At 46.2% G+C, this 22,300-nt stretch overlaps 1 protein-coding gene across 1 annotated transcript in view; it reads left to right on the forward strand.

Annotated features, from left to right (window-relative positions):
• CTCF (CCCTC-binding factor) overlaps nt 1-22,300 on the forward strand; it is a 512,861-nt gene that overhangs the window by 351,409 nt on the left and 139,152 nt on the right. Inside the window, exon 9 of the mRNA XM_078670971.1 lies at nt 9,252-9,434. Within this exon, the coding sequence (XP_078527097.1) occupies nt 9,252-9,434 (183 nt within the window). The remainder of the gene's footprint in view (nt 1-9,251; nt 9,435-22,300) is intronic.

The raw sequence follows: 22,300 nt of genomic DNA on the forward strand, positions 1-22,300 counted from the left end.
TAACTCCTAACCCTTCAATAAGTGCCTCTTTCAAAACCTCATAATTGTCTGCATCCTCTTCCCTTACTGCTAGGAGGCCCTCCCGATAGCAGTAATCCACTTGTGGATATCCTCCCAAGTTTTAGAAAGGGGCACTATCCTCCAAAGATTCCTAGAGTCAATGTGTTCCTCCCTGTGTGTAGTCTCTTTAGTGCTGCCACCATTGGGGTGAACCCCCCAAATACTTCCTCTCTTTCACCACTTCTAGGGCATAACTTTCAAGGGCCAACCACTCCCTCTTCAGCATGAGTTTGGCTTTCTCAAGCTTGAGCAAACTGTACCCTCTAGCTAGGATGGCCTTATCTAAATTAGAATCCGTGGATCCAGCAATGATACTGAGGAAGACCTCTTCCTAGGAATCCTGTGAAGCAACCCAGGGGAAGTGAAAGTGGGCCTACTGTCATGAACCCTTCCAGTACCATCAGTACCCCCCTCTACAGGTGTAAAGTCCTCCAGGTTCCTCCTGACCATGTTCATTGATGGGGCCAGTGGTACTGTGTACCTGTTGCTCATCATATTCACCTCCCTCACCAAGGCCTTCCTCCTTCAGTGACGACTCAGACTTCTGGATGTCATCTTGCAGTTGTAATTCCAACAGAAAAGACTGTAGGAAGGTGGATACCTGACTATGGTTACCCCAGATTTTTTTTGCCCAGTGTTTAGCTGGTTTTCGACTTGGTTGGCCTGGGATCCTGCTAATCAGGGCCCCAGGCTATCTGCTCTCTCTTTAAAATGGACTCCATGTACCCTAGGTGCATAACTAAATTGGATTGGGTCACCTTATCAGCCCCTGTACAGTGTACTATAGGTACCTAGGGCATAGATGCATCCAAGGCCTGCCAGGGGCTGCAGCATATCTTTTGCCACCCCTGGCTGGCCATCCAAACAGACACAACTGGCTGATCACTCCGCTGAGGCAAGGTGGTGTAATCACCCATTGCTTAGATATAGTATACCTATATCTAAACCTATCTGGACACATATACCTATAAGTCACTCCTATGGCAGGCCTTAACAATCCTGGAGGCAGAGTGCTTGGTTTTATGGGAGATGGTGCTCTATCATGAGCTGAGCCTGTCTGCAGCGTTCGGAGCCATTTCCTTACTGCTGTTCCAGTGATATTGCCATACCATATACTCTTAGGTGCATTATAATCCTTGCGGTTATTGCTAACTTTGGTTTGGCTTTATCAAAACATGTAGTGTAAGGAGTCCTACACTTTGGAATACTACCCCCTCGCCAGTTCTGGCGACGGGGGTAGCATTTCACCCTTCTAGAGGGAGAAGACATGTTACTTTACTTAAGACGCGGTTAATCCTAACCAGAGCCTCAGCATCACAAAATGGATGCTGCTGCCCCGACACAAGTCTGGCCTCCTGCTGCTGACCGAAACCGGGCAGGGGAGGCCTGGACAAAGAGTTTCCTGTCACAGGGAGGTGCTACACCTCCCCAGACAGGAGGTAGTGGATTGGAGCAGGGAGGGTTGAATGAAAGTAGACACTGCCTGGGGCACACAAGGTGTCCCAGGCAAATTCCAGTCAAACCGGTTCTGGGGCACTCCAGCCCCAGTCCTGGCGCAAAACTGGACAAAGGGAAAGGGGTGTAACCACCCCCTTCCTGGGTCCCACCCATATGAGGGACCTAGCAGGAGATATAGCCCCTTGATTTGGAATAAAGGTAGGAGCTGTGCCAATGCACCTCAGATCATCCTGACTGAAACTTTGAAACGAAACTCTGGACCCTTCGACATCCCACTCAACGTGGAAGACTGAAGAATCTCCCTTGTGGTCAAGGAGTGACCACCCTGTGCAAACGGGCACCATCCAGCACCTCAACGTTTGCTTTGTTGCAGTTCCCGCCGGAACTCGAGCGACAGAGATCGACGAGACCCAGCTCCCCTGACTTCTAACAGCCCGATCCACAGTCCCAGCGAATCTGAGACCAGTGGAGGCGACGTGAAGCGTGGGGCCGGCCATCTTGGAAAAACCACGAAGTGCTGACCGTGCAGCTCCCAAGGCACCCTCGAAGCTGGGCATTGGGGTTTGAGAAGCCCCAGCCCCGAGCAGCTCTTGCACCGAAGATCTCCCCTCCACACATAGTGCTGCGTGGGGCCCTTTTGCATTTTCCTGCTCGACGCGTTGGTCCGGTCGCTTGCCCGTTGGCTAGTGGCCCCAGAACCGACGAACCAAAGAATTTACACTGCTGGTCTAGTTGCTCCAGACTGGCCCTCGCTCCCCTGAAAAGGAGCAATCTATCTGACCTTCTGGTCCGAACGAGAAGCGATTTTCCATTCCTGCGTGGGTTGCCTTTGCCAAGGCTTGTTGACTCCAATCCGGAAGCCGTCACCGCTGACAGCGAGAGCCTTCGTGGGACAGCTCGTGATCCACTTCTGGACGCCCTCGATGCCCCAGAGTCCACGTGGCAGCGGAGACAAGCTTCCCATCAACCACCTAATTGCGCCCAACATTGCTTGGTTCCTTCCTGGTTCCATCCTGGTCACTGCTGAGTGACCCAGACTCTGTCCCCTCTGCTTTCAGGTACTCTACATCTTCGATCCACTCTTGGATCCAACCGGACTCTTCTCTCCTGGCCGCCTGCAGCATCTTCATCTCCAGGCTCCATAGATCTACACAACAAAACCCGACACACTTTGGCACCTATGCACCCGCTTCCTGTGGGTGAGGTAACGATCTAACACCGGTGCTCTTGTAGTGGTTTACACCTCTAGTGTCTAAGTTTAAAGTGTGGTAATTCTATTCCAGTCGGAAGACTCCTAAAACTATAACTCGATAACGTTTGCGCACCATTGACTTTGCATTTGGTGCATGCGTGTGCTTTTAGCGTTCCACCCGAATCCCGCGGGCTTCTCCCGTCCTAACTGCTGTTAGTCCAGTGTAGTCCCAGCGATTCCCAAGGCCCCAGGCCTTACCACTGTTCGTAAAGTGATACTTATACCACTTTTTTGATATATGGTTTGAGTGGCCACCGGCCTCATCCATACTTGTGTAACTTTCATATGTTTAACTGTGCTTTTGTTTAAACGCTTGTGCTTCTATACTTATAAAGAGTATAGGGGATTATTCTAGTAATAAATATATATTTTTTTATAATATATAACTTGTGTGGTGTCCTTTCATTTGATATTATAGGATTGCATATGGTAAAACAGCTGGCTTCACATGCCCTCTTGAGTTAAGCCTTTAGGCTGCTTAGTCCATGCTACCATTAGGATAGCTTGTCTATTAAGGTTGACTTACAACCACCACCATAAGGGATTGTTTGGACTGATACAAGGTGCCCACAGAATTGTGGACATCATACATCAGGCCAACTTCTCACAAAGACATATTGGGATTTCTACCTGTCTTAAGTGCTATAGCTTTGCTTGGCGTCCTGAGTTGATTGAACTAAGGGCATTGTACCTATACTCACTCCTTAGTCTGGCTAGATTCCCCAGTAGTGGACTTGATGCTAGTCTAGTGTAATCTACTCCAGCAATCTAAACTTTCATATGTTTGGAGAAAGGGCTATGCTAGACCATTGACACCTACTTATTTATATTTATTTATTTATTCATTTGTAGAGCGCATGGTTACACCTACGGTGTGTCCCCGCGCTAAGACATAATCAAGATGAGTGAAGGTGTTTCTGAGTGTCCTACAGTCTTCCCTCAAATGTATTGGAGAATAGCCAAGTCTTCAGCTGTTTCCTGAATACTCTTTCGCTGGGTTCCAACCTTGTCGAGATTGGTAGGGTGTTCCAGATTTTGGCTGCCAGGTACCTGAAGGAACTGGCTCCCGTACAGGCTTTGAAGATTCTGGGGACTTATACTAACGCCAAGTTCATGGACCTTAGGTTACGACCGGGGATGTATCTAGTCAGCAGTGGTTGCAGGTATCTAGGACCCTTGTGAGAGAGGATGCGGTGGCAGTAGCACATCGCCTTGAACATGGCTCTTTTCTCTACTGGCAACCAGTGTAGGGTGTCCAGGGCCTTCCTAGTGTTTGTTCTCTTTGGGAGACTGAGAAACAACCGTGCCACGGCATTTTGTACACGTTGTAGTTTGGCTAGGCCACTTTTTTGAGGCTCCTAGGTACAATACATTTCCATAGTCCAGTTGTGAGGTGATGACTGCGTGGACTATGGTCTTTCTAGTATTGGCAGGAAGTAGATCTATAACTTTCCTGAGGGTTTTAATGGCACCATAGCATTTCCCCGTTACCTTCTGGATTTGATTGTCGAAGGATAGTTTGTGGTCTAACCAGATTCCAAGGTTTTTCACCTCAGCTTTGGGGAGGGGGACTTGGCCCAGTACTTCTGGCCACCAAGCAGGTGACCAAATGGTGGCTGTCTTCCCTACCACTAATACCTCCGTTTTATTACCATTTAACCGGAGGCAGTGGTTTGACATCCAGTCAGCCACTTCTTAAAGACAATTAGCAAATCGAGTTGCTGCCAGGTCTTTGTTTTGGGATAGCTTTACAATTAGTTCTGTGTCGTCAGCATAGGATACTATTGACACGTCGTGTTTCTCTACACAGTCTGCCAGTGGACCCACATACAGATTAAAGAGTGTGGGGCTTAATATTGATCCTTGTGGTACTCCTTTAGGCAGAGGGTAGCTATCAGACAGGTGTGTACCTTGGGCCACTTGGAAGCTCAGTTTCTCTAGGAATGAAGTCGGCCATTTCAGGGCTGTACTCCTAATGCCGCAGGTCTCTAATCTCTGAAGGACGGTGTCAAATGCCGCGCTGAGGTCCAAAAGGATCAGCGCAGCTGTTTGTCCCTCATCCACATGTTTCCTCAGAGCCTCTGTCGCCATTAACAGTGCTGATTCTGTTGAGTGTGCCATTCTAAAGCCTGATTGTGAGTGATGTATTAAGTCGTTCATATTGATGTGGTCCACTAGCTGTTTATTAATGATTTTTTCTGCAATTTTAGCCACGAATGGGAGAAGCGAGATTGGGCGCAGATGGTCTAGTCTGGTGAAATCTAGAGTGGGTTTTTTCTTCAGCGATCTAACAATGGCTTGCTTCCATTTCCTAGGGACTATACCCGTCTGGAAGGAGCTCAGAATGAGATCCCTAATGTAGGGTAGGATTGTTTCCATCCCCTCCCTCATTTTATCAGGTTGCGCCGGGTCTCTGGGCGAACCTGATTTTATACTTTTTATTATGGCTTGTAGTTCCGTGCTTTCTGGTATTGTAAAACTCTCTAGAGTTACTTTAACTGAGGTTGTCATTTCACCAGCGTGCATGGTAGTCCCTAGCCGTGCCTCTTCCGGAAAGGTCTCGTATATTTTAGTTACTTTGTTAGAAAAGAATTCAGCTATCTCGTTGCAGCTTTCTTTGGTGTCTGGGATATCGGCTGTTTTTTCTTTTTGAATTTCAAGGGATTTTAGGATGATGAATATTTCTTTATGTGAGTTGTTGGCTGTGTCTATTTTGTGTGTGTAGAATTCACACCTGGTTTTCTTAATCAGTGAGTGATAGGTTTTCAGTTCCTTTTTATAATCTTCCTTAGATTTGTTAGAGTAATCTTTCCTCCTGGTTCGTTCTGCTCTTTTTGATGCTTTCCTAGCCTTTCTTAATTCCTTGTTGTACCAAGGGGCCGTTGTCTTAGGTCTTTTTGGTATTCTTGTGCTCCAGGGTGCCACTTCATCTAGAGCATTGGTAATCCAGGTCTCTATCTGGTCATTGGCTTTCTTAATGTCCGGGTCTAACATTGGCTTCTGAGTCTCAAGAGTTCGTGAGAAAGAGGTGGAGTTAAATTTAGCCCACTTTCTAGTAGTGATTGGTTCTCTATGGTGTTGTCTTCATTCTCTGAGAGGGTAAGGAAAAAGGGACTAAATAATGATCGGACCACAGAATTGGCCAGGGCGTTCCTATTTTAAATTCAGTGCAATTGGTAAATATCGGGTCTAGAATGTGCCCCCCTTGATGTGTTTGTGACTCCACTTTTTGTATAAGATTAAGTGCGAGAAGGTCTTTGCAAGTAGCATTTGCTTCTTTGTTGTCTGTATCGTCGAAATGTATATTTAAATCCCCTAATACCAAAAACGTGTTATATCTCAGTGCTGGATGGACTACTTTATCCTCCAGACTTGTCGTAAATGTTGTACTGTGACCGGGTGGGCGGTAGATGAGGAAGCCTGTTATGGTGTTTTCTTTTGTTTTTGATATCTTGAAGAAGAGTCCCTCGCAGCTATCTAGGTCACTTTGTTGGACCTCACATTTTATCTCTTCTTTATGGATTATGGCAATTCCACCTCCTCTTTGACCTACCCTATCTCGCCTGATTAGGCAGTAGCCGTTATGGATGGCGTCTATCACATCAGGTGTTGAGGTTTCATTAAGCCATATTTCGGTCAGGAACAAGGCGTCTAATGAGTTTTCCTCTAGTAGATCGTGCATCTCGTACTTGTGTTTAGCCATGGATCTACAGTTGAGTGGGGCCAGCTGTGTTTTTGGTTCCCCTGTGGTGTGTGTCTGGCGGCTAAAAGTAGTATTGCAGTGCTTGCATGTTAGTGCCCTGTTATCAGGCTATATTGTATGCCTGCAGTTAGCGCTGATTGGCTTGTTCAGTTTTAGTAGTGCCTCTTTAGAGTACTTGATTCGCTCTAAAGACCTCACAGGGCCAGGGTTCGTGGCCCCTGGTCCCAGCCGGGCGCAGCCGGGCTTGCCTTTGGCGTGCCATCGGCGCGTCCATTGCGCGGTCGCGGGCACATTGATGTAAATAGAGGGGGGGAATTGAGGTGGAAGGAGCGCCTCTGCATGCCAGACCGGATGTGACACACTCTGCTCCGCCCTCCACACAAACGGCACACAGCCGGGGTGGACCGGGGCGAGCAGGCAAAAAGAGGTTAGTAATACTTCCCCTTCTTACGTTGTGTAAAAAGCTCACTATCAAGAGCTAGTGCAATTTAAAAGCATGTGTGACCTTAAAAACATACAGTCCAAGTTTAAAAATCACAGCAATATTACGGACGTTAGCGCACACTCAGTCTCACCTCGAGTGTCTCTCTACCTAAACGTTTAGCAAAATAAAATCATACCTATAAGTATTGTGTAATTACCAAGGGTAGAAGTGTTTTTTTATGGAAACCTTACTTATGACAAAGTGGTATAGCAATGAAAGTCTTTATCCCAACCGCTGTACCACCAATGTGGGCTGACTCGGTATATAGTGTCTACCTATAGTGAGGCACTGAGTTCAGGCAACCCTTGGAGATAGTGTTTAAGTCTCCGAAAGCCAAAAATCAATAAATAAACTATTTTTTTTTTTTTAAAGTCCCTGACAGCCAAAGCTCCAAAAGATAGCTATGGAGAGCAACTAAGGCTTATCCAGTGGGGTGTAAAGCAGTTGCATGTACCGCTATGTTGGTCGGTAAGCTTTTCACACAAGGTTCCTCCTGACTACGTTCATTGATGGGGCCAGTGGCACTGTGTACCTCTTGCTCTTCATGTTCACCTCCCTCTCCAAGGCCTTCTTCCTTCAGTGAGGACTCAGAATTCTGGATGTCATCTTCGAGTTGTAATTATAACAGAAAAGACCTATCGGGATTTCTACCCGTCTTAAGTGCTCTAGATTTGCATAACGTCCTGAGTTGATTGAACCTAAGGGCATTGTACCTATACTCACTCCTTAGTCTGGCTAGATTCCCCAGTAGTGGACTTGATGCTAGTTTAGCCTACTCTACTCCAGCAATCTAAACTTTCATGTTTGGAAAAAGGGCTATGCTAGACCATTGACACCTACCTAAACGTTTAGCAAAAAAAATCATACCTATAAGTATTGTGTAATTACCAAGGGTAGTAGTGTTTTTTTTATGGAAACCTTACTTAGGATAAAGTGGTATAGCAATGAAAGTCTTTATCCCAATCGCTGTACCACCAATGTAGGCTGACTCAGTATATAGTGTCTACCTATAGTGAGGCACTGAGTTCAGGCAACCCTTGGAGATAGGGTTTAAATCTCCAAAAGCCAAAAATCAATAAATGAAACTATTTTTAAAAAAAAGTCTCTGAAAGCCAAAGCTCTCAAAAGATAGCTCTGGAGAGCAACTAAGGCTTATCCAGTGGGGTGTAAAGCAGTTGCATGTACCACTATGTTGGTCAGTAAGCTTTTCATACAAAGAACCACACCAGGTGAGTAGAAAAATACTTTATATTTATTACTACAGTCCTATCTTGGTATTTCTCCTACCCCGAGCTCTCAATTACACACAAAGAATACTTAGAAAACAGGTAAGTAGCTTAGAAAAACACATAGGGCCCGACCAGGGAGGGCCAAACCTTATACCAAGTTAATGGGATGCGAGGTGAGTTCCAAAAACGGGACTAGTATCCAAGGTTGGTGGACCCCAGGGGAAGCAGGGAACTACCCATGGTGAGTAGCCAGTAGCCACTTCCTTCCAGTGGTCTTCATGAATAACATGATGTTAATAACCGAGATCAGGGATGTGTGACCCATTTCAAGTTCATGTGTTTAGTGCTAATTTTTAAGCCATTGTTGCTAGAGGATTCACATATTTACATCCTAAAGTTAAGATGAAGTGCTGCTTTGCCGTATAAGTTGCTTTTCATACAAAGAACCACACCAGGTGAGTAGAAAAATACTTTATATTTATTACTACAGTCCTTTCTTGGTATTTCTCCTACCCTGAGATCTGAATTACACACAAAGAATACTTAGAAAACAGGTAAGTAGCTTAGAAAAAACACATAGGGCCCGACCAGGGAGGGCCAAACCTTATACCAAATTAATGGAATGCGAGGTGAGTTCCAAAACGGGACTAGTATCCAAGGTTGGTGGACCCCGGGGGAAGCAGGGAACTACCCAAGGTGAGTAGCCAGTAGCCACTTCCTTCCAGTGGTCTTCATGAATAACATGATGTTAATAACCTAGATCAGGCATGTGCGACCCATTTCAAGTTCATGTGTTTAGTGCTAATTTTTAAGCGATTGTTGCTAGAGGATTCACATATTTACATCCTAAAGTTAAGTTGGAGTGCTGCTTTGCCGTATAAGTTGCTCATCTGTATGAACACCACTAACCAAATGCTTCAATTTTTAGTTTTGTGCATCGTGTTTATTTCAACAGAGACTGATGTGATTTAGTACTGCGCCCCTCTCTCGAGCGTTTTACCTCTATTAGCCTAAATATATGTTGAAATAGGTGCTTCAATTTTTAAAGGTCTTATTCTCTTTTAGGAGCGCCATATGATCATGCATAAACGAACACACACTGGAGAAAAGCCCTACGCCTGTAGCCATTGTGACAAAACTTTCCGGCAGAAGCAGCTCCTCGATATGCACTTCAAACGCTATCATGACCCTAACTTCGTTCCAGCTGCTTTTGTGTGTTCAAAATGTGGAAAAACATTTACACGGAGGGTAAGTCATTTATTTTCTCCGCTCGTGATCTTGTGACTGTGCTTTTTCTTTTGAGGTCAAAACCTACCAGACAGCACAGCTGTCTGTTTGCAAAGCCGTATTGTGATATGCAGAAAGCTTACCTAGGAATGCATTACACCCATAGCTTACCACTGGCTTTGTTTGTGCCATTCACATGTGCTTGTTTTCTATTTGTTGACTTTGTTTGTTATCGCCATCCTGAATGTCTTTGCCCCTCCTGTTGAGTATATCCTCCATGAGTATGCATGTGTTATAGTTGTCTTCCTTGGTGATACTGTCCCTCCTCCCCCTACTTGTTTTGCTGTCTTTTCCCTGCTTATGCCAGGAACACGACCATGGGATGGCCTCAGTCTTTCTTCTCACATGTTGTCCCCCCCCCCCCCCCGTCCCCCTCGTCCCCCTCCCTCCCCACACCCCACCCTCCAAAAAAGAGAGGTGTTTGCTGTTTTTTCTTGTTCAGGAACTCCAACTTTGATCAATAACTAAAAAGCACCAGGTTGTTTTGTAGACGTGCATATGGTTGCTTCGTGCTAAAAAGCCTTTAATGCGCAGAGTGGAAGGAGCTCCGCCTGAATTTGAGGGCAATTAGGGAATTATGCCCTTTAAGTTGGAGAGTGATGGTACAGTTTTCTCTTGATATTTGAAGATGGAACACTTGTACGGGAATGGGGGGAGTGTTTATTAAACTACATTGAGATTGTTTGGATACTACTTCGGTACGGAAATGGGGTGAGATTAAGTATTAATTGTTTTAAGTTGTAATGTGATTGAAGGGCACAAACATACAATTAAAAAGATGTTTGGAAAAAATTACAAATGATCCGCTTTACTCTCAAGGTATTTTAGTTCATTATTATTTTTTTCTTGTACAATTTATCAAGAATTGTGGAAACAGGTTGGTGCCATGGAGAATACTAAGAATAAATCCACCCACCTGAATATTTGTAGATTCCAATGATCTACCACATCCCATACTAAAACAATAGTTTACATCCAGACTGTTTAATTAACTTTTTTAGTTTTCCGAAGGATATGGTAGCATATTGATTCGTAGCTTTTAACACTAATGCTAGGATTTAAGTCAGTTATTGAGACTATAATGGGAAAGCTGTAAATAGTTGGGTGAGAGAAGGTTTATGATGTGCCCTATCTGTAACTGTAATATCTGTGAGTTAGTTACATACTGTCCTTTTTTTCGTCAAATCAATTTCCAGTGATCTGTATACATCAGTTTCTCCAGTATTAGGGGTGTCTTTCATAGATTCACATGCTTGAATATTCCCCGTCGTCGAAGTGGGAGTCCCACGGTACATAAAATAGCAATAATGCTAAATAAATATATATATATATATATATATATATATATATATATATATATATATATATATATATATATATATATATATATATATATATATATATATATTCACTGAAAAAACCATAGGTTTCACACCAGTTATAGTTAGGTGGAAATTTTACTCGCATAAAACCATTGAAATTCCCACGTTATAGTTAGTTGGACTCACTATAACTTGCGCGTGCAATGCACTGCTGATGACGTCACATATTACATCACTCATGACATGGTCAGTGACATCACTCATGACATCACTGATGACATCTCAAATGACATCACTGATCACAACATCCTTGTGACAAAGTGGCAGACCTCCTATCAGCATAAAATAACCTTTGACACACACATTCAAAAATAGAAACTAACATTTTCTTAAAAAAGGAGAAACCAATACCAATTACAACAACTTATTAGGTAATTCCAACATCTACATACACATCCACTCATTCACCAACAGTTCTATATAGTCACTCATGCATGTACATACTCATCATATGTACTCATACACCTATACATCCTGTTACACACTAATACTCATCCATATAGTTACTCACACACAAATTCACACATGCAAATAAACTATCAAAAAAACATTTACTTGATTATACTGCTATATACACACCACTACACATACTTCTACAGAAACGGAAACATATTTACTCTTAAACAATCAATTATAAAAACACATACTCACTAACTCACCCATACACACAATCATCCACCCATACAGTCTTGCACACATGCTGTCTTCAAAATACATACAAATAGTGAGTCACTCATTCATGCATCTGTGCTCTAAGTAATATCCCCCACCGAACCATACAGTTACTGATACTGATACTCAAAAAAACAACTAATAACCCATATACACACTCATGTAGCTACTTACCAACCCATGCAGCCACTTATACACAAAGTGAGACACAGATACAGATACAGATATTTTAAATATTTAAACATTACTCGCTAATATATGTATTCACTAAGATACATTTAATAAGTCAGTTAACCAATCAATTTTACACAAAAAAAATCCATTTAGACATTTATTTACCCATTTATTCTTCCATCAACCTTTAGATATACATATATAAAAAATATTTATTTTTCAGAAAGATACACATTCACTGGATGATGTCATCAGTGATGTCATTTGAGATGTCATCAGTGATGTCATGAGTGATGTCACTGACCATGTCATGAGTGATGTAATATGTGACGTCATCAGCAGTGCATTGCACGTGCAAGTTATAGTGAGTCCAATTAACTATAACGTGGGAATTTCAATGGTTTTATGCGAGTAAAATTTCCACCTAACTATAACTGGTGTGAAACCTATGGTTTTTTTCAGTGAATTTAATAGGTTTTTTAAATGCTAATTCCTAACTATAACTGGTGAGAAACCTATGGTTTTTTCAGTGAATATATATATATATATATATATATATATATATATATATATATATATATATATATATATATATATATATATATATATACATAAAATTTCTATGGCAAAATGAAACCCCTCATTTTGTTCCTTTTCAAATTAAATGTATTAAGTGTTACCACTTTATTCCAATCAAGATGACTTCAGGTGTGCCATACTTTTGTCATAAGTAAGACTGTTAGCGTTCTAGTTGTTCTTTAGAACACTCTGGGACATTCTGTCATTGGGCTATAGTTGGGCTACATCTGGCTGATATTTGGGCTACATTTGTTATTTTTTTTGTCTCTGGTGGCCATCTTTGGGCTATATTGGGCTACATTTGGGCTCTAACATATATATAGCCCAATATATATTTTCTCAAAGTTAATTTTCGTAAAAACCACTGGAGCATATATCTTGAGACATAGCAAAGGCACATCGGGGTACCAGTCCCTACAATTTTGCCAAGTTTGGTGGAAATCCATTCAGCCGTTCGGGCTAAAAGTGAGTCCAACCGACCTATGGAAATTAACATGGGGAAAACATGTTTTTTAGGACCCCCCTTTTATCTCTGCCCCCGCTTGACGGATCCCCCCGAAACTTTCAGGGAAGGAGCGGAGCGAGGCAAAGTTAAGGAAAATTACAGGCAGATCCCTCATTCGGCGCCAAAGTTTTTCCCAACAGAATGTTGCGGATTTCCTATGGAAAACGATCCTAACTATAACTACCTACTGGCGACCGCCAGTGGGTAATATATATATATATATATATATATATATATATATATATACACATAATACATAATAAAGAAGAGGAAAATACAACTGAAAAATCTCCAAAACAATTCCTACATAGGAATGCATGGTAAAGAGAAAAAACAATTTGTAACACATTAGTGTCATTATGTTAGTCCAAACTACAGCCAATCAGGCGCAAGCACCCTCTAGAACCTTCTCCTCAGAAGCTCCAGTCCTCAGATTTTCTACTGCACGTCGTGTGAAGGGAGTCTCCCTGAGCTCTGCTCAGTTCTTTACCTCAAATCTTCTAGTTGCAGTTCTTTTCTACATGTCAAGTAAGAAGTCTTTATTCAGACCTTCCTCTTCTTGTGGGAAGCTGCGTCTTTTTGAAAAGGATCCCCACCAGAAGTGTATTTGTCTATACCCTGATCATGAAGTTGGCAGCTGCAAGTTCTGTAGTACTTTTTCTACAAAGACTCTGAAGGACAGAGAAGGCCGTCTTCTCCTTTGGCTCCAACGTCTTAAAGACAAGGATTCTGCTCTGTCAGATGCAGAAAGTTTTCAATCTGGTCCTTCTACAGCAGCCTCTAAGCGTGGTAGTGTACAGGATGTTCCTTCTCCTTTCCTCAAAAAGAAGAAACTGGCCCTGCCTCTGGCTTCTGTGGTGTCTCCTACCACTCCTACTACCGCTACGCCCACGAGACCTGGCTCTCAGGCGTCTTCTGCTGCCTCTAGGAGTGTTTCCACGCCTCTTAGAGTTCCGTCGTCGACGGGAGCGTCTACGAGCGTTCCGACGACGAGAACAGCAATGTCTTCATCGTCGATGACGACATCAGCTTTTTCTTCGTCGACGACGGTCTCGTCGTCAGCCTTCACGTCGATGAGTATCTTTGCCTTCCCAGCCTGTCTCGTCGACGAAGAATTCCTCGTCGACGAAAACCTCTAAGAAATCTTCCTCGTCGACTAAGATTCCGTCGACCAAAGCCCCGTCGACGAGGGCTCCGTCTACGTCGACGACTGTACCGTCGACGACTTAGTCTACGATGGATCGCCCGTCGACGGTACCTCTGACGGCGACTCCGTCGACGGTCACACCGTCGACGATGGATTCTTCCAAATTGTCTTAGTCGACAGTCGAATCAGCACCGTTGACAATAGCGTCGACGGTGGCACCGGCTTCCTTTGCCTCGTTGCCTTTAGTGCCTTTGAAGACCTCGGGATCCTCTGGCACTGCTGATTTTCCCCAACGTCGCAGTAAGGCTCCGTGCCACCAGTTATCTGCTCCACAGCTGCAACCACCTTCTCCAATGTTTGCCACTACCTCTGAGCATTACACTGATTCTGAGAATGAAGGTGACACGTTTGGGGCAGCCCAGAGTCCCTCTGATTTGATCATCAAAAGTCAGGAGTCTGACACTGACGAAGATGGCGGAGACCAAGATTCTCAACCTGAGGAACAGTTTGTCCAAGTCCCTATGGCTACGTTGCCCTTGTCCTTGATCTCCAATCTCCAGCATATGCTGGACAATTACAACCGTAGTTTCCCAGCAACGCCGCAAGGTACTCCTGTGCAATCTCCTGCTGCCGTTGTACTGCCTCCACCGTCTCTTCCACCAACTTTGCCGCCCACAACTTCGCCCCAGGTTCAGACGTCCATCAGAATTCATACGACTGTTTATCCGCAGGATGCGGATGATGAGGCGATTCCAGAACGAGAGGACGGAGAGGTCCCTGAGGATTCGTATGAGGATGCAGGCGAACACGGTATGGCGGAGTGGGACGATTACCGAATGCAGACGCCCTCTCCTCCACCAGGAGACTCTGGTGATTCACCTCCTATGGATATCGCCAGTTTCCATCTACTAATGGATAAAGCGGCTCAGCGTTTCAAATTACCTAGAACGCAACGTGAGGAGGACTGTTTCCTCTACGATTTTAAAAATAAGCCTTACAAACAAGTCCACACGATTCCAATAATCTATTTTATTTGGATGGAAGGCATTAAACTCATGCAGGCTCCAAACACGTTACCTGCTCAAGTACCGCGCCTTGAGAAGAAATACAAAGCCCCAACCGGTTTTCCGGCATGCTTGATCTCTCACCCTAAGCCGTACTCAGTAGTAACTCAAGCTGCACAGCGTAGAGCCCGGAACCCAGCGTCTCAAATCACCGCGCCTCCCGATAGAGGATCGGCGCCTAGACGCTATTGGCCGCAAGTTTTCTACCATGGCCTCCACTTTTGTTCGAGCAGCCGATGCCTTAGCCATTATGGGACGCTATGACCGGCAGATGTGGTCGGACATATCTGCTCTAGTAGATCTGATACCAAGGCGGACGCTCAGCAGATTCTTCAGGATGGGTAGAGGGCATCGGAAGAAATGATAGACTGTGCTGTTGATATTGCTGGTACAGATTTCCGTCTGCTTGCAAGTGCAGCTGCCCTCCGACGCCAGGGTTGGTTAAAATCCACCTCCTTCCGGCAGGAAGTCCAATCCAAGATCCTTGATATGCCATATGATGGTGAATCGCTATTCGGGTCTCACATAGATGACGCTCTGGAGTCCATTAAGAAGGACACCGATACAGCAAAGTCATTGGGCATGTTGCAATTCCGGAAGCAGCCCTTTCGAAGTGCGCGCGGACGCGGCACTTCTTCCACTTTTCGAGGAGGACAACAGTACCGCTCCTACAATCAGGGCAACCAGCGTTACGCATCCAATCAGCAGCAGTCCAATCGTCAGCAGTCCTCCAAACCCTATAAGGGAAAGTCCTCCTATCGCAGATCCACTCCTAAGCGCCAATGACTTTTGTCATCCCCAAGGTGTTGGAGGTCGAATCTCTGTTTTATTCTCAGTGGTCCTCCATCACCTCGGACCGCTGGGTTTTAGACATTGTACGAAGGGGTCATACCTTAGAGTTCTTCGAGATTCCTCCTCGTACTCCACCATCTGGCCCGCCTCCTCCACACCTCAAGGAGCTTTACCATCAAGTCTGTCTTCTTGTTCAAAAAGGTGCAGTCGAAGTGGTCCCGGTGCATCAAAGAGGAGAAGGGTTTTACTCTCGATTCTTCCTCATACTCAAGAAGACCGGAGATTGGCGACCCATTCTGGATTTGAGGGCGCTCCACCAATTCATCAAAAGCCAATCTTTCCGCATGCTGACATTACTGGAAATCCTGCGTCTTCTATCCAGCGGGGATTTCATGACCACCATAGACCTTCAAGACGCCTACTTTCATGTCCCGATTATCCAACAGCATCGCCAGAAAGAACCGGGAGTACAGACCTCTCCCTCTTTGAGACAGAGGTACGTCTTCTATCGCCCTTTTTCTTAACAGAATATCGGCCTCCGCCTGGAGCTCGCGCAGTTGAAACTGCGAGCTGACCAGTGGAATCGCTGGAGGCGGGCTGGTCAACCGAAGACTGTATCCATTGCAAACAATATTCAGCACCCACTTGTCCTGAGTAATTTTTCTCCACTCTGCCAGAAAAAATTGAATGCTTCCCCCCACCGGAGTGGGTAACTGATGTAGGGGAAGTAACTGCTCCGGGTCGAGACCCAGCTGGGCCTTTGTTCGCTGCCGCGGACTGCTGGCCGCCTCTACCCTTCTGGCGCTTCTGGAAGGGCTTCCGGAGCTGCTGCTGTTGTTGCTGCTGTCCCGAAGTCTGCCCACGCCCTCTGCCCTGCGCCCCAAACCGTCTCTGGAATGGGCGGTAGGTCGTCTTCTCCTTGGGCTTCTCCAACCCCACCGCCGTCAGGGTCTCGGCCTCCGCCTTCATGCGGGCCATTTCGTCATCCGCATGCTTGCCAAACAGGGTTTCCCCCGAGAAAGGCAGATTGGCCACCCGCTGCTGAGCTTCCCGCTTGAGCGATGTAAGTCGAAGCCAAGCGTTGGTTGACACCATGACAGTGCCCATGGGCCGCCAGAAGAGACGCATCAGCAGCCGCGCTGATGAGCTGGTTCGACACCAGCATCCCCTCCTTCAGGATCTCTTGAAAATCCTCTTTCTTCTCTCGGGAAGGAACTCAGCGAATTGCTGGAGGGACTCCCATAGGGCACGATCGTATAGCCCTAGCAAAGCCGCAGCGCTAGCCGCCTTCATCTCAGTAGATGCCGTCCCACAGACCTTTCTGCCTGCCGAGTCGATCCATCGGCTCTCCTTATCAGGAGGTACAGTAGAAGACTGGGAGGTGGCATGTTGTTTCCTAGCCGCTGTCACTATGACAGAGTCCGGAGTCGGATCCATCCGAAGAAAAGCCGGGTCAGAATCCGGGGCTCTGTACTTCTTAAGGGAGCGGCCTTAGTCACCGCAGGAGTGAGAAACAACTCCTCTGCGGGCTCTACCAATCCTGGTACTAGAGGCAGTAAAGGTCGAGACAGGTGCTTATGAAGTGTCTCGAAAATCACGGACGTCGTGGGAGTAGGCACCGTCACCGTGATACCCAACTTAGCTGCACCTCTCAGGAGAACATCCTGGAATGTGCTGATGTCGTCCACCGGAGACACTCTCGTCCCCGGGGATTCCGACAAAGTCGGTGAGTAGGTTCTGGTCCCGGAAGAGTCCGTGCGGGACCGTGATCTGCGCCTCCTGTGGCGCCGTCTTGATCTCGTTGATGACCTGTGACGACTCCGCGATCTCTCCCTCCGACCGGAGCGAGACCGCGACCTCCTTGGCTTCGGATGCTCCGCCGGCCTCACAGGAGTCGGCTACTTTGGCCTGGCTGGGGCCCTTGGCCAAGGGGTCCCCTTAGGAGGCGTTGGATATCTAGGCAGCGAAGCCGTCCTCTGAGGAATCGGAGGAGGCCTGTCAGCCGGAAGCTGAGGTTGAGGTTGAGGTTGAGGCTGAGGTTGAGGTGGAGGTGGAGGTGGAAGTGGAGGCGGGGTGGGAGCCCACGGAGGAGGTCCCCTGGGCAAAGGAGGAGGAGGCGTAACCGACTTCGGCCTAGAAGGTGTATACACTTCAGAGTACACCGAGCCCGGTGATCCGCCTTCCTTTCTAGGCTGGGGCGTTGGAGAATCCCCTATCGGCACCTGGCGCCGGCTAGACTGACTCCTGGCGCCAGAACTCCTTCTGCGCCTCTTTGGCGTCGAACGTCGGCCCGACGGCGAGCGTCGGCCCCTCGACGGCGAGGGCCTCCTCCTCGACGGCGAGCGCCTCTCTCTCGACGGCGAGCGCCTCTCTCTCGACGGCGGGCGCCGACACCGGGCCACCTCTCGACATCGATTACTCGACGACGCTGACTAAGACGACGACGAAATAGTCACCGGTGATCAGATTTATCCTCAGCTGCAACAGGGAGACTGACTATGTGCTATAGACCTACAGGATGCGTACTTCCATGTGCCCATTGCACACAAACACAGGAAGTTTCTGCGATTCCAAGTCGGCGCCAATCATTATCAGTACACAGTACTGCCATTCGGGCTGAAGTCTGCGCCCAGAACATTAAGTGCATGGCAGTGGTAGCTGCACACCTGAGGAAGAACAAGGTGTTTGTCTACCCGTACATGGACGATTGGTTGATCAAGGCCTCGTCCTTCTCTGAAGCTCAAGCACACTTCCAGAAGATGTGCGTTCTCTTGAACAAGCCGGGGTTGCACATCAACATGTCCACGTCTGTCCAGTGCATACAGTACTTGGGAGCCTCCATCAATACGCTGTCAGCAAGCGTGTCTCTTTCGGAGGAGAGACGATTATCACTCCTTCGGAAGGCTCAGGCTCTTATGACCGCTCCATCTACAACAGTGAGGACGGTGTCTTCTCTACTGGGGTCGATGGCCTCTTGTATCTTCCTCACGCCACACGCACAGCTGCACATGAGACCATTGCAGGTGTGCTTGGAGGATCAGTGGGATCAGAGGAAAGGATCTTGGGACGACAAGATACGACTGTCTCTGCATGCTCTTCAGTCTCTGAAGTGGTGGTGTTCAGCGGAGAATCTCCTCAGAGGGGTTCCCTTCCACAAGGACATTCCCAAACAGACTATCGTGACGGATGCGTCTCTCCACGGCTGGGGGGCGCACTCCGGAGACTTACAGATTCAAGGAACGTGGTCCCCGACTGAGTCCACGTATCACATCAATTTCCTGGAACTCAGAGCTGTTCACTTGGCACGGAAGGCCTTTCATCCGTCCTTCCACCACCAACTCTCTGCTTGTACAGACGGACAATATGACCACGATGTATTACCTCAACAAGCAGGGGGGCTCGAGAACGCGCACTCTGTCGCAGGAGGCGCAGGCGATCTGGCGCTGGCTTCTAGCCAAAGGACTGACGATAACGGCTACCCATCTACCAGGTGTGCAGAATGTTCAGGCCGACGCACTGAGCAGACTGATTCAGGAAAACCACGAATGGGTCATAAACAACGAAGTACTAGGAGAAGTATTCGCAAGGTGGGGGACTCCAGACTTAGATCTGTTCGCCACCGCCGAAAACAGCAAATGCCGAGACTTCGCCTCCAGGTACTACCAGCAGGGGACGCTGGGGAATGGGTTATGGATCAACTGGTCGAACAGCTTTCTGTATGCTTTTCCACCCATTCCCCTGATTCCGGCGGTGCTCATCAAGCTGTCCCAGTCCAGGGCGCAGATGATCCTGATTGCCCCGGAATGGCCCAGGCAGTGGTGATTCATGGACCTGCTTCAGCGGTCTCTTCTTCCTCACATACGGCTGCCGTGTCGGCCGGACCTTCTCACGAAGTTCGGGGGGCAGATGGTGCACCCCAACCTCTCGTCTTTGAGTTTGGCGGCATGGCTCCTGAGATAGTGCAATATGGCCATTTGAATCTACCAGAAGATTGTATGGACATACTGAAGGAGGCTAAGCGACCTTCCACTAGGGCTTCCTATGCTTACAAGTGGAAGAGATTTTGCATCAGGTGTAAGTCCAAGAACTATGACCCAACAACATGTAAGGAAGATGTCATCCTTCCATATCTTCTACATTTGGGGCAGTCTGGCCTTAATGTTCATTGCGTTAAGGTTCATCTCGCTGCGCTGACTGCCTACAGGAAATGCCCTTCACAGACTTCTTCTTCCAGATCCCTGTGATCAAAGATTTTTTGGAAGGCTTGAAGAAAGTGTTCCCTCCTGTCCGACATCCTTCGCCTTCATGGGAATTGAACGTGGTGCTGTCCAGATTGATGAAGGAGCCTTTTGAACCTATTCATAAGGCTTCGTTGCAGCACCTGTCCTGGAAGGCGGCGTTCCTCGTGGCCATTACTTCGACCCGCAGGGTGAGTGAAATTCAGGCGTTGTGTTGCCAAGAACCTTATACTGTATTTCATGCTGCTAAGGTTGTTATGCGTACTCACCCTAAATTTCTTCCAAAGGTTATATCTGATTTCCACGTTAACCAGACCATAACTTTACCTACGTTTTTTCAGAATCCTTCATCTCCAGCGGAAAGGTCCTTGCATACCCTGGATGTTAGGTCGGTGTTAAATTTTATCTGGATAAAACCGAGGATATTCGTAGGTCAGACCAATTGTTCATCAATTATGGATCAGTCCGGACCGGTCTTGCTACCTCAAAACAATCTATCTCGAGGTGGATTGTGTCCTGTATACAATTGTGTTATCAAAAGGCTAATAAGACCTTAGGGGGTAAACCTAAGGCTCATTCCACCAGGGGCAAAGCTGCCACGACTGCTTTCCTACGTAATGTTCCAATTGCAGAAATCTGCAAGGCAGCCACTTGGAAGCCGGTCCATACCTTTGCTAAGCATTACTGTCTGGACACTGATGCCCGGACAGACGCTCAGGTTGGGCAGGCTTCGCTGCGAAATCTGTTCGCACAGTAGTGGTGTTATTTCATCTTTTCTCCACCGCCGCTTTGGTGTGGGGATGGGCTTGCCATTCTATTCACTAGATTATGACTATACACAGAGATCCCCTACTACAGAAGGAGTAGTTTCTGTCCTGTAACTCCAGTTCTGCAGTAGGGGTATCTCTGTTCTAGTCATAAGCGCCCGCCCTCCTCCCCGGTGGAGAGAGATATTCATGTAAGGAATGCTACAGGTCTGGCGTGTTACGCCTTCAAAAAGAACTGAAAGTAAAAGGGACCTGCAATGCATTCTGGGATACTGTGAAGTTCTCTTAAAGGCACAGTATCCTGTTCTGAGCCACATAATGGCAGCCTATGGGGCTTGTCTGTCCATTTTCTTCCTCTCTATCATTCCAGAGGGTTTTGCTGTTAAGGCAAGGTTTTTTTCTGTGGAGAAATCTGGACAGGCTGTGCTGTTTGTGGATTTTTGGTGGAATTTCTAGTTGAAGTACTGGACAGTGTAGCCTGTGGATATAGGCTGCATTATCTGTCTTTAAATTCTCTCTTAAGTGTCTGTGCAGTTCTGCATTTTTTGACAACTTAAGAGATTATTTTTGATTGCTCCGGGGTCCACGCACATGGGCGGGACTATTCACTAGATTATGACTATAACAGAGATACCCTTACTACAGAACTGGAGTTACAGGACAGAAACTACTCCTTCACATTCCTCCTAGCCTCCCAGCTCATCTAAGCTATCTACGCTTCATGGTCAATGGTCAACACTTGCAGTGCAAAGCGTTGCCCTTTAAAGGCTCAATGGCTGCAAGGGACTTCTCTATATTTTAAGCAGTGGTGGCAGCTCCCTTGAGGAAGGGAATCCACATAGTCCATCACTTCTACACTTGGCTGATCAAGAATGCAACAAAACACGAGGGGAACCTATTAAGATTCCACCAAACTGCACAGCCATATCACTGAATGAATCGAATGAATTAAATTCTACTATTTAAATCCTCTATTTCTCCATATTTTTCAACCTTTACGTTTAATCCTTCTTTGTTTCAATGTTTGTTCAATCTGTTTTATTCATTCCAGTAGCATGCGACGATGTTCTCACAATTACAGAAGCGCCATTGAGTTCCACATGTCACGATTTTATTAAAAGAAACCCAATGCATTTCGGGATAACAATCCCTTCATCAGGGGTATCTAAAATGCAAGAAAATAATTTTACATGATGCTATCAGCATTAGCATTATACTCCCAATACAACTGACAACTAAATTACTTCAGTTTTTCTCAACAATTTTTTTACAAATAGTCATTAAAAACAGCATTGCAAATATATTTTAAGACACTTATTCCAATGTTGTAAGCAATGATCCTTTTTTCAAAACACCCATATACTTAAAAATGTTGTATATAATCAGTGAATCTTAATATGTTAAACTAACATTTTGTTACCAATTCATTTGCCTTTACTCAACTTTGCTTCTAATCACGCTTACCGTGACATATGCTGAAATGCGTCTCTCATTGTAGTGCTGATTT

The sequence above is a fragment of the Lissotriton helveticus genome, chromosome 12, assembly GCF_964261635.1.
Source record: "Lissotriton helveticus chromosome 12, aLisHel1.1, whole genome shotgun sequence".
Lineage (NCBI taxonomy): Eukaryota > Metazoa > Chordata > Amphibia > Caudata > Salamandridae > Lissotriton > Lissotriton helveticus.